This window comes from Serinus canaria, chromosome 10 (genome assembly GCF_022539315.1).
Source record: "Serinus canaria isolate serCan28SL12 chromosome 10, serCan2020, whole genome shotgun sequence".
Lineage (NCBI taxonomy): Eukaryota > Metazoa > Chordata > Aves > Passeriformes > Fringillidae > Serinus > Serinus canaria.
In genome coordinates, this window is record NC_066324.1 from 16932128 (window position 1) to 16945484 (window position 13357).

General features: G+C 48.0%; 1 protein-coding gene across 1 annotated transcript in view; it reads right to left on the reverse strand.

Moving 5' to 3' along the window:
• ALPK3 (alpha kinase 3) overlaps positions 1–12351 on the reverse strand; it is a 32749-nt gene extending 20398 nt beyond the window's left edge. The window contains exon 1 of the mRNA XM_030228526.2: positions 12173–12351. Coding sequence (XP_030084386.2) covers positions 12173–12315 — 143 coding nt within the window. The 5' untranslated portion in view covers positions 12316–12351. The remainder of the gene's footprint in view (positions 1–12172) is intronic.
• Between the last annotated feature and the right edge of the window lie 1006 nt (positions 12352–13357).

Consider the following 13357-nt stretch of genomic DNA (forward strand, 5'->3'; position numbering starts at 1 on the left):
CCCTTACTGCTGCAGGAAGGCACTCATACTCCCTACTCCAGGAGTTCAGGCTCTGACCTTGAAGTTCATGCTGGGACACTCAAATAGCCAGAACTATCCTAACAGTGCAATCTATAATGCTCAAGAGCAGACCATGGATTCTCCAGGTGTTTCAGCACTTTTCAATGAAGCGCAATAAATCACCATATTCATCCAACCCTGCTGCAGCATCACTGAGAGAGGTCCCAGAAAATCTGGGCTTTCTTAAATAAAGAGAAATTATTTAATTCCAAATTGGCTTTTCATTCAGATAATGCTGAGGCTCTTGGAAGGGAAGAGCTTTTTATATAATTTTTCCCTCTGCAATTAAAGCTCTACACATTCACAATACGAGAGGGGCCCCAGGGTCTCAAGTGCAAAGATGCTGGGAGAAACAGCTAATACTGCAAGAGAACTGGTAGCTGGCAGCTCTATTTATATAATTTTCAGCAGTAAAAGACATTCCTTAAACAAGTGATCAGCTTCCAGAAACATGCAAGGGGTGGAACAAATGCCCAAACCACTCCTGACACAGCTCCACCATGAGCAGAAGGGCTCAGAGTGTGTGGTGAGGGTTCCATGAGGAGGACCCCAGCCCCACAAGCAGCCCCAGCTTGCAGGCAGGATGTTGGTGCTGCTGCCACTAATGCTCTACCTGCTGAGGAAGCAAACTGTGTCAGGACAAACCAAAAACCCCCACGTTTAGCATGACCCAGCTTGGGCAGGTTCACTGGCAGGGACTAAGCACACATGGCTGAAGGCATCAGGAGAGCTACAGCCATAGCAATGGCCTGTTTTATCCACCCTGAAAACTTACCTGGAGGCTGCAATGTCATTATTTTCCCTCTGCCTTCCTGCAAGAATGGGTTTGTAAGAGATGCAGGGAGATGAATCCCTGAGTGACAACCCACTGGGGCACAGCAGGAACCTCACCCAGCTCCCAACACCTTGTGCTGGATGAAGGTCAGGACAGGGGAAGCTTGGGATGTTGCAAACCTGATTCATCTACAGAATGAAGGTTATAAGCATGGTCTGTATCCAAACACATGTGTGGGGTGGGATAAAAATAACAGATTTCACAGCTCAGGCTCTTTTTTGTGGAAATCAATGGTTACTAGGACACTGGTCCTGGTAAGCAACTCTTCATTCAACTGTGGGGCCAGCAATGGGCTGTGGGAGTCAAAAGCTGTTTCAAACCAGAACAACCTTCCCAAATTCCAATCCCAGGAAAAAAAAAAAGCCCATTTCCACAGAGCAAGGCAGACAATCCAGTACAAGGCAGTTACTGGTAGGGTTTTGATGCTCCCTTCAATACAGATCCCCCTCCCCATACCAGTAAATGCCTTTCAGAGTCACATAAAAGAATTTCCCAAGCATCAACCAACATTTCATACCCCAGCAGGAGGACAACGGGATCAGCATCTTATAATCAAGTGATGCACACACACACAGTGTCTCTTGGGACCCAGTTTAATCCCAGCACCATGCCACCAGCACCAGCAGGCAGCACCAGGAATAAGTCTGGTCCACTCAGTGCAATTCCCACAACCAGGTGAAATACATACAGCAAAGGCTACTGAATGGCTTTGGAAAGCAGCTGTGGTGGAAGCTGGGGGCTCCACAGGCTCAGCAGATGAATCAGGGACTTGCCCAGTGACACTTGGCAGGAAGCCTGGAAGGTCTGTTGAGTCTTTCAAAGAAACCATTGTGTTGGTCACAGCAGGATTTCAAGGCTCTGGCACTGTGGGGCTCTCAGCTGACTCACTCCAGCTGCAAGGAGGCTTGTCCAATTCAAATTGCTTTCTAAACCAGTAATTCAGGGTATTCCAAGAACTGGACACAAAGCACTAGCCACTTTTTCTTTGGGCCTTCCTGGAGCTTCATCTTTGGGGCAGAAAAAGCCCTGGATCCTAGAAGAGACCCCTGGCAATTCAGTAGCCTTTTCAATTAAAGAGGGATTTCCATACAAAAGCCTGCTGGAAAAGGAGATTTGAGAAGTGTATTCCTCTTGTTATGATTTTCTTTTTCTGACTTTTTGGTTAGAAATCCCAGAGCTAGAGAGGTGTTCTGGAGAGGCCTTTCCCTCCACGGTTATTCTTCTACCTGCCACTCCAGCAAACCAGAAATGCCAACTTTTTCCAAATGTGTTCTTTTGCCAAAGGCAAAGTACAGCTGTACAAGTGCCTTTTGGGGCAAAGTCCAAGTGAATGAGGATCCTCACAACAATGGAAGGGGGAAGAAAATTTTTTCTCTGGATGTCTCAGGGCAGTCACATCCAATTTTTAATGTCTCTGTATGGAAGTCTCACTTTAATATAAAGAAGTAGCTGAACACCCATCCTTTGGCTAAGAAAGAGGAGTATTTCTTGCACCTTAATACAGGAATTATGATGAACATTCACTTTTCTTTCTGCAGTTCAAGTAAGTATTAGGGATCAAATCATGCAGGATGAGGCTGTTAGCTCACTTCAGGGCTCTCGACTGATAAAGTAATTAGTACCAAAGCATTACAGGTTAATCACGTGCAGACAGATTCAGAAAAGTGTTGGTCAGAGCAGTTTAATGCAATGTAGTTTTACCTTCCTAAACTGGAGGGAGAGAATCTGCTGCTTGATAAGCTAAGCAAAAAACAGCATAAAAACCATTAGAGAGAGAAGCACGGAAAGGAGCTGAAATAAACAAACCGTTACAGAGACATATTAATGATGAGTCATTTTGCAGAGGTCAGAGTTCCTATTAAAAGAAGGTACAGCTGCCTTAGGCTGCCTGCCAGGACGAGCAAGCCACATTGTCAATTGAAATCAAAGGCTGTAAAAATGAAATGGTCGTTAACCACAGAGAATCAGTGTCAGGACATTTATACAAGTAGGTTTCCAAGAAGCAGCACCTTGAGCCTTCCATGCACCATCTGCAGCATTGTGCTCAAAGCAGGCAACTCCACCACAGGAGACGTCCAGCCCAACTCTGTGCTGGCAAGCAGCTGGCCTGAGCTGGGTGCCCTCTGTGCTTCCAAGGACAGCTCCTGGGAGAAGCTGAAAACTCTCTGATCACATTGCTTTCCAGCTTGCCAATCAAATCACTAAGGTCTGGCAAAACATTAAAATAAAATAACAGAAGTAGACTTTACAAGAATCTATACGCTTTGCTTTCTTTGTGGGAAGATGTAGAGCATTAACCAATTCAGGGAACAAAATCAAACACGCAGGTCCTGCACAAGACATCTTGATGAGCTACTTACCAGTGGTCACCAGCTCTCCCAAAGGAGTGTCTTCAGGGACTCATGTCCTAGCCAAAGGGCCACATTGCTGGACTGTGGCAGCAGCCCCTTGCAGGCTGTAGGAAACAACCTCAGTGCATTGACCTGCAGCAGTCAGGAACAGCTCCTCAAGCTTTGACTCACCCACATGGCAATCAAAAGTCCAAAACTAACAGGGACAGACTAGTCAGCAGCGTGTAAGCTCAGTGACTTAATTGCACTGAAGTACATGTTACACCTATGCAACAACCTCACCATACAGCCTCAGAAATTACTGCAGCACAGGCATCCCCTCTAGGATGTACCAGGCCAGACTGCCACATCCCTAGGTGCAGAGAGATCCAACCTTTTCAGCCTCTGTGAACCACCAAAGTTCAGTGCTCTAGGATGCTGCTACAGAAGTCAGCAGAAAGAACCACGTGGAGGGCCACCTGCAGGTGCACCTCTTCAGGTCTGCTACCCAAATGTGTGAGTCTCAGTCCTGTGGAAACCGGCAAGACTCCTAGTCTTGCCCTAAAAATGATCACAGAGAGACCCTAAAAACTGGTCCTGCCAACTGCACATTCCACCTGTGGAGGCAGAACCCCCATGTGAACCCTGAGAAAAAAAGTAGCTCAGTTTGAAGTCCTGACACTTTACACAAATAATTGCAAATTTCCTTTGAGAAGAAAAAACTGAAGGGCTCACTGACTCTTCTCCTTCAGGAAAGCAAAGACAGCAGAAGTTTTGGACTGTTGCTCAGGAGCAGCTTTAACCCAACAAACATGGGCGGCACTTGGCCTTTTGGCAGCAGCTTCACCCTCTCCACCCCCAGCCACACAATCCTGGTCCACTCCCAGTGCCAAGTGCTGGTCATGCAGCCAAAGGATGTGCACATTGGGCATGATCCAGCTGGGGAAATCAAGTGCTCACAGTAACAGGCTGAGGATCACTCACTCACCTGATCCCTCTTTCATGTGCTGTGCTGGTTCACGAGAGAAGCCAGACAGAGGAGCTGTGTCCTTTGAGCTGTATCCTTCCACCCCTTGCAACATCCCTGTGAGCTCCATGCCCTTTCTGGCACAGCTTTGCATTACCTGCCTTACTGACCAGCACCTCACCTTGTCCTCAACACTCACAGCTCAAATTGCACCTTGTGCTGCTCTCACCCCATCCTGACTTCCTTGGGATCCAGGTTCCTCCTCCCACACTCCTCCCAAGCACAACCACCCCAAGTGATCCCAGGGGCAGCTGTATGCCTGTGCGCTGGGCTGCCCCCAGGCACCTCCCTCTGACTGGAAACACAACTCACTGGTTTAACTTGTCTCAGAATATTTTGCTTACCACTGCAAGGGAAAAATATCTTTTTACCCACCAGGAATACTAAAGACCTTCTTAAAAGGAAGGTCCCAAAATCCTTGCAAGCTAGAATGCTAGTGTAGGCAGTAGTGTGGTTTTAATCATGATTTCTTGCATAAGACAAACAGGGATGTGTCTTGGCTTGGATGTAAAGAAAATAGCAAGAGTCAGAACAAAGGCTGCTTGTGCCATGAGCCCATTGTGCTCATGGATGTGATCAAACAGTAAGCACTGACAGTGCTTTTTTTTTTTTTTTAATCCCCAGTATTAAGACAACATGGGCTTTATTCACTGCACATCCTGAGACAGTGCTGAACACTGAACTGAGGGTCTCTTGAGGGTCTCTCCATATTATCAGAAGAAAAAGGCCATCATGTATTAATTGAAGTTTAACCTCAATATGCGAAATTTGCTTTTCAGACTAGAGATTTAAGCCCCAGAGAGTGTGATCAAATTGTGGATCCTGCAGCCAGCGGAGCCCTGCCTGCAGGCAGCTGGCGCTTCACTTCAATTACGTTCCAGCACATCCATGTAGAGCTGTGACAGCACAGCTACATCAGAACCCAATCTGCCCTGCTGGAAACGTGGGGCTCCTGAGCAGGGCAGCAGATACTCCAGTGAGCTTGCTCTGATCCTCTCTGATCTGGGCTGTCTGTGCCCTGGGCTCCCCAAGGACTTACAGCACACACAGCACAGGGCTCTGCTAATGAAGTGCATCATCAGCAGTGGATGTGCCTCCCTTGGGCAAGCTCGGGGCCATTGCAGTTCCTGGATAAAGGCAAATACTAATGTAATCCTGAGGAACACATCTAAAGTACTGAATCAAGGCCTCCAAAATAACCCTTCCATCTACTGGAGAAGTGGACTTCAAAAATGTCTGCTCCAGGCATGTCCAGCACTGGTGGGATGAAGCCCCCTCAGGCACCTCCCACTGATGAAGAGAAGCTCAGCTTTTTATTAGCTAGTTCTGAAAATACATAACTGTTCTCAAGTGCTGGACCATAGCACTATACCTCTCCACCACATCCCTTCTACCAGTCTCAGTTCTTTGTTAAATTTCATTTTATCATATGCTTTCAAGCTCCTTTGGCCATTTATCATCCTCTCAAAGGTTTTAGCCCTTCAACTACTCCTAATTTTCTTCGGAAGTGAAGACAGCCTTCCTCGTTTTTCATGCACTTGCCAAATTTCAGTCTTGCAAGGGCAGGAGGCAGAACTGTCAACACCACCTCACTTTTTTTTAACCACTCAAGTTGATGGTCTGGGCTGGCATCCACTGGCACCAAAAAGTTCACTGCTTGAAAAACATAGATTTTCAGTCTGACACCTTTTTTAACCCTCTCATGCAATTATCCATGAAATTACTCTCTGTATTTCTTATCACTGAGATAAAGAAATCTTTCTCCTTCCAGTGCACTCCCCACATGGAAGTGAGCAAGAGCTCAGGAAACCCTGAAATAGACTTAACAGTGGCTCCATCCTCATATGGACAAGCACCTGGACTCAAGCTGCTTGAGCAGCAGCAGTGATCAATATTTTTCAGTGCTCTTCCACAGCATGAAAACTGACCCACACAAGCTGTCCAGTGAAGGAAAAAAAGAGCAAAACATGCCCATGACAGCAAAGCTGACAGGTCCAAGTTATGTTTTGAGGGAATCAGCATTGCACCAAAGCTCCTTGGGAAGCCCATGGAGCAGCCTGTACATCCTGGGAGCTGGGCAGAGGGACTGGCAATTTCCTACAGACATTGCCCCTCACTGGCTCTCTGATCCCTGACATTATTGGGCATGTTTTGCACATGCAGACTTCCAAGTATAAGGCTTCCTATGAACTTGCCTGTTTTCAAGGTTAATACTACTTGAGACAAATACAAACCACTCGGAATCCTGCCTCAGCTGTCAGCAGTGAACCCTTTCAACGTTTAAAAGCAAATACTGAGGCTTTCATGTAGGCATGGCTGTGCTCACAGCTGCTTTCCTGCCACGTGTCCTGCTCCTTATCAAGCACTCCCTGCACACACAGAATGAGCGTGCTGGTGTTCATACACCATGGCAGGAGCTATCAGCAGGCCCGTGATAAAGCAGCTCTGAGTGCTGTGTTGCTGTACAAGACACATTGTTATTTCACAGACTGGAAAACAGAGGTATTGAGTCTTTGCTTGTCAAGGTCACAGACCAAATCGATGTCAGAGATGCAGAAATGTGGCAATTTTTTTCTGCAGGTAATTTAGTTTTTGCTGAAACAAACACGGACTTGTGTGTAACAATTCAGGCTAGATTTCATTAACAGAGAAGGTGGAAAACAATAAATTAAGTTACACATTCCAGTATCAGCCTCTGTAATGCTCTGAAGATGGCTCAGATTTGTGTATTTTAACTCTGAATTGTTGCTGCCTCTATCACCCAAATTAAACTTAGAAACACACCAAGGAATGAGAAATGGCAAAAAAAAAAAAAAAAAAGCAAAGTAAATATTGGACAATGAGATGCCCAGGAAAGGTGACATCCTCCAGGCAGCTTACTGTGCAGAGAAAAGAAAAAAAAAGAAAATAAAATTGCCTGTAACAGCCCTTCCATCTTCCTCTTCTTGGACCAGGTGATGCTGTGAATGTGAGATAACAACCTCATTCACTCAAGATCTTCCTCCTCTCGTCCAAAGAGAGCAAGGGTAGAGCAGGTTTTAATTCCATCTCCTGGGAACTGCCTCTGCTGTGGCATGAGAAGTGCCTTGTTTGGAGATGACCACACTCTGCCCTCCACACAATGGTATCCCTGGCCTGGGAAACATCCCCTTCCAGGAGATTTCCTGAGAACAGCGCAGTTCTCACATGTGATATACTCTGTATCTTTATAGTGACCCTGAAGGGCATGGGCTCATCAGCCTACACACTTGGCTTCCTAGGGGATTTGGACAAATGGACAGGAGGTTATAGAAAGAGAGCTGAAAAATCTCCCTTTGGAATTGTTGAGGATCATTATTTGGAGTGCACAACTGCTGAGGAGCCCCACTCAAAGCAGACACCTCCAGCAATGGGAAACAGCCTCCTCTGTCCTGCAGGTCACAGGGTGTGGAGATGACTCATTGACGCCCTAAACTTTGCCTTTCCAGTAGGAACTGGCTGTCCCTCCTTCCAGAGTTTGAGATACTTCCATCCCACAAATCAAACTGACTGAGTGCTCTCAGCTGCCTCAGCTGGCACCTGACCAGGGGGTTACACCACTCCTCGCCAAAAGCAAAGTCCCCTTGGACATTACAGGTACCCAGCTGCTAAAGAGGGAACGCGACTGAACTAAACCTGCTTTTCAGGAACCAAGGGCTCCTCGGTTTCCAGCACACTTTATTATAGCAACAGATCTTTCTCCTTCATTTGATATTATGTGCAAAGCAAGAGGGACAAGATTGGGAATGGTTTCCAGCCAGAAGAGCCAGGTGGCAAGGCCCTCTCCTGAGCTCAAGTGCCACCCTGAGCAGAGTTATCCAAGAAAAGCTCAGAGGCAATGTCACTACACTCTATAAATATCTGTATATGATGTAGCTATGACAGTAGAAAGATATTCAAGCAAGGAAGCAATGCTCTAATGAGACTGAGGAGCAGACAGCTGTATTAGGTAAGAGGCACAGATCACTTCCAGCAGAGGTTTGCCTAGCACTCAGAAGAAGGTTTTATATAAAATTGCATCTCTCTGCACAATACACTCTCCAGACTTGCTATTTCTTACAAAAAGGACATCTAAAAAGATGTCTTGAAGGTTGTGGCCCATGAATGTAGCTAAGGTAGACCCTGAACAGGACTGACAGCTCCTTCTCTCACTTTGTGAAATAATTACTTGTTTGAAATAATTGCTTTGAGACATAACAGGTTTGTTTAAAAAAAACAACCCCAAGATAAAAAAACATCCTGTCAGCAGCCAGAGCAGAGGGCAAGTCACTGTGGCCATAAGCTGCTCCTGACACTGTCCAATATCAGGCATTTTAGAAGACCAGCAAAGGAAAAACACTGAGCTGCTTGCTCACATGCAAAATCCTTACAAAAGGGTATTCCCAAGGGCACGAAGAGTAAATACCCTGAATACTCTGATTAATAAAAGGATGATGTTCTATCTATGGCCATTGTCAACACCTCTATTCTTCTGGCTTTCTTAGCACCACCTCTGGAAAATTCTACAAGTTAAAACCCAGAAATCATGTTCTGGTTACCTGATTCATATCCTTCAATTTACATGATGTCCCTTTCCTCCAACAGGATTAGGGAGACCAAGTAACACATCCAAACTGCCCTCAACAAAGAATCACAGAATGGTTTGGGTTGGATGGGACCTTAAAGCTCATCTTGTTCCATCACCTGCCATGGGCAGGTGACCTAGACCAAGTTGCTCTAAGCCCTGTCCAACCTGGCCTGGAACACTTCCAGGGATGGGGCAGCCACAGCCTCTCTGGACAACCTGTGCCAGGGCCTCACGGGAAGAATTGAATCCTAATAGCCCAACTAGCCCTGCCCTCTGTCACTTGGAGCCATTCCCCCTGGTCCTGCCACTCCAGCCCTTGTAAAGAGTCTCTCTCCATCCTTCTTTTAGGCTGCCTTCAGGTACTGGAAGGCCACAATCAGGTTACCCAGGAGCTTCTCCAGGACAAACAATCCAGCCTTTTCTCATAGCAGAGGTGCTCCATCCCTCTGACAATCTTGCTGCCTCCTCTGGACTCATTCCAACAGCTCCATTCCCGTGCCGGGATCCGGAGGGCAGAGCGTGTTCATAAGCCACCCCAGAAGCAGGGGTTTCCAACCTCAGTTTTTTTTCTTAAAGACCTCTCCAGGTCTTTGTGTACCTCTGCCACATTAGTACACTTTCTACTGCCTTAAGAAGCAGTGAACAGGCAAATATTTTAGTTACACATACTCTATATATACATATAAAGACAGAAACAAAGAAACCTGAAAAAAGCCTACATTTTCTTTGGATCAGAACATCCATTTCTGTTTCCTAACCACTACAGTAACCTCCCACAGCAATCCTGTGTCTGCACCACTTGTCCCATTGCCTTTGTTAGTTTCAAACCCAGCAAATCCAAATCCATTCTGCGTTAGAGAGCTGCTCAGTGTTATCTGCTGTTCCGCATGTTGCTCATCGTGCTTTTCAAGTTCTCCCAGGTAAGCTCTCCAGATGTTCCTGGATTTAATTAAAGTCATAATTGCTTTCTGAAAGTCTCCTTGCTACACCATTCCAATCATTTGCTTCCCAGAATTGTTATGATACATTTTTTAATTACAACATAAAAAGCCACACTTCATTCAAGCCCTTGCCCTGCATTTTAGACAACAGTTTCCAAAAATCCTGGCTCAAGTCTTCAGCACTTGTAGGTGTCTGCAGGGAACCAGACTTTTACATGCCTCCTCCCTAACTCACAAGGGAACCTAGAAGTTGCCATGAACTCAGGGAAAGGTCAATTTTGCCATTTAGCCATTATTTAGTCACTGCTTCTTATAACAGAAGGGGCAGTCAGTGGATTAAGGAGACAAAATTAAATTGCCTTGCCACAGGCTTTGACGATCATGTACATAAGTGGCTGGAAAAATGACTGGAGAATTTGTGGAAATTGAATGTGCTGCTGTTTTAACTGGGGCAGCAGAGCTCCTTTGCCAGCACCGGGCTCCCACAGATGGAAATTGGGGTGCAGCCACAGCAGCATGAGGTTGAAAAGCTCAAAAGGTTGAGGGCTCAGAGCTCTGCAGCCACTGGATTTACCACGCCTGATCCACAGCCTCAAGGGGTGCTGCAGCCAGAGGACACCAGGAGCACTGCCTGCATGGGTGCTACATTGCTCCCTACCTTCCCCAACAGAGGAAACTTTGGGAATCTAACTGGCAATACTGAAGGTATTTCTTGCTGGATGCATGAACTCTCCTTTATGGTTAAACTGATTAAAGCAGCAATTTGAGAGCAGTCAAGGAAAATAAAAGTTAAGCTGTAGGCAACCCAAACACCTCAACATCTTCTTTATTAAAACCTCTCTCTGCTTGTAATTGGCAGAACGGAGTCATTTGGCTCAGTTAAGAGATTTCCAGTTCCTGGTATGATTTGAGGCCACAGGCTGTGGACCCTCTATGCACATTTGGTGGTGCTGAAGATGACACTAGCTCACACCCCAGCACAACATGATACCACATGATACAGAGGAACTGAATTTAGGCAACTTCACTTTGGCATTACCCCAATTTTAACACTTGACTTCCAAGCAGCACTTTTTTATCTCTTTTGGTCCTGCATTTATTTTTATGAATGTCTGACTCCTTGAGGCATCAATGCTTGACACGCTGGAAATGGATTATTTATAAACCATCAGCAGGGAAGAGGCACACTCATTTGGAGAGCTCATAGACTGAAGAACATTCCCAGTGAATTCAAAGCAATTTCAAGGCTTTTCTGAGTGCCTCACACAATCACCGACACCTTGGGCGCTGCTGGCACATCACCCTGCAGTTCTGTGTTTGTTAACCTCTGTCAGGCTCAGCTGACAGCATGTTTATCATACCTTCCCCCTGCGAACAAAGCCTTATTCCTACTCCAGACCCTGTGCCGGAGGCCATTCCTGACCCAGGAATGCTGATCTCATTGCTGCTCAGCCCCTATCTACAGTGCAGAAATGCCTTTTTGACAATAAGATAAGGCACCCTCGCACAGAGCCCAGCGGGCCCCTCGCTCTGTCTGGTGAGGCACTTCACTGCAATGAAGGTAGGAAGGTCAGTGCTGTTCCCTGAGTTTAACTGGAGACACTCGTGTTTGTCAGAATTTCTTAAGGACAGCTTGGACAGAGACTTCACTGGGGTTTGCAGCTTTCTCATGAGGGGAAGGGGAGAGGCAGCACCGATCAATCTCTGGTGACCAGAGACAGGACCTGAGGGGCCAGCGTGAAGCTGTACAAAGGGGGTTAAAATAGATTATATTATTGGATATGCAAGAAAGGGTTCTTCACTCAGAAGGTGGTGGGTCACCTGAACAGGCTCCACAGGGCAGTAGTCATGGCCCCAAGGCTGCCAGAGCTCCAGGTGTGTTTGGACAACCAGCTCAGGCGCAGCACGGGATTGCTGGGGTGTCCTGGGCACGGCCAGGAGCTGGTCTCGATGATCCTTGTGGATAGGACACTCCATGATTCTATTCTATGATTCCACCACCATTTCACACACCCGCTCAGCCACACACAACGTGCCATGTCCACAGCCCTGCCCGGCAATAGCTGCGACACCACCAGCTCTCTTTGGAGTGGCGAGGGACTGGTCTGTAGCACACACCAGCTCCTCTGGGGTGCCCGAGCCATCGCTCGGTTTTCTCCCCTGGAGCAGCTCCCCGGGGACGGCCAGGCCCGTTGGCTACACCATTTCCATCCGGCTCCCTGCGAGGCCTCACGGCTCGGGTGAGGGCCAGCCCGCCCTCCTCTCTGCACCCACGGCCGGCCCGGCCCGCCTCCGTCCCCCGCCAGTCCCCCGCCCGCCGTCACCCGCACCCACGGCAGCGGCCAGCTCGGGGACAGCCCCCAGAGCAGCGCCTTCCCCCGGGCCGGCGCTCACCTGTTCTGGGGCCGGATGCCCAGCAGGTAACTCCGTCGGTCCGGCCGCGAGGCCCAGGCCGCGCTCTCGGCCTCCTCCGCCCCGTCGAGGTGGCTCGTTCCCCGCCCGTAGAGGCCCGCCAGGGCCCTGCGGGTCGAGCTCATGGCCGGAGTGCGGCTGCCGTGCCCCGCGGCCGTCGCTGCCCTCCCTGTCACTCACGGCCGCCGTTTATAGACCCTCCGCACATGCCGCTGTCAATCGTGACGCGGCGGCCGCTGCCCGGCCTCCCCGGGCCGGCTGCCCGGCCGCCATCTCCTCCTCCTCCTCCTCCTCCTCCTCCTCCTCCTCCTCCTCCTCCTCCTCCTCCTCCTCTGCCATCGAGTCCAGCTTTTGAGGAAGAAGTGAACTTTTCCTTTTAATCACTGCCCCATCATGGGGGGATTTCTCACACCTCAAAGATCTCTCTGGTGACCATTGACAGAAGCCGGTGGTACAGCGTTGAAGTTGTGTCAGGTTTATGCTGGATATCAGGAAAAGGTTCTTCCCCAGAGGATGGTTGGGCACTGAACACACTCTCCAGGGAATGGTCATGGCCCCAAGGCTGCCAGAGCTCCAGGAGCTTTTGGACAATGCTCTCAGGCACAGTGTGGGGTTGTTGGGCTGTTCTGTGCAGGGCCAGAAGTTGGACTTGATGGTCCTTGTGGGTCCCTTCCAGGTTATTCCGTGATTTCTCAGGATCAGCTCCAACATCCTCCACTTCCTTGCAGGCACAAGGTTCCCACCCTGGCTGGCTGCACCACTCAGCATGGGCATGGCAGTCACATCCTCACAGCAGAGACTCATGGCTTGGCAGCCTGTTTTTTATCCCAGAATGCCCAAGAGAAAGTCTGTGATAGTATTTATTTAGGCTCCATAAAAAAAAAAGACAGCACAAAAGAGAGATGTAAAAGGTGGATACGTGTCACAAACAATTACTAGCAGTGATTTAATACCAAATGAAAATATAATGAGTAATAAAACTGACTTACTTTCTTGTTCTACCTTTCTCTTGCCCTGTCAAGTTGTTGCATCATGTGCTGCAGACATGTCACTGATGGCACTGCATCCCTCCAGCACTGGAATGATGGATGGAGCAGATTCACTGTGGATTAGCTGCCTGCCCATGGCTGCACAGCAGTGATTGCAGCAGGAGCAGGGAAATTATGG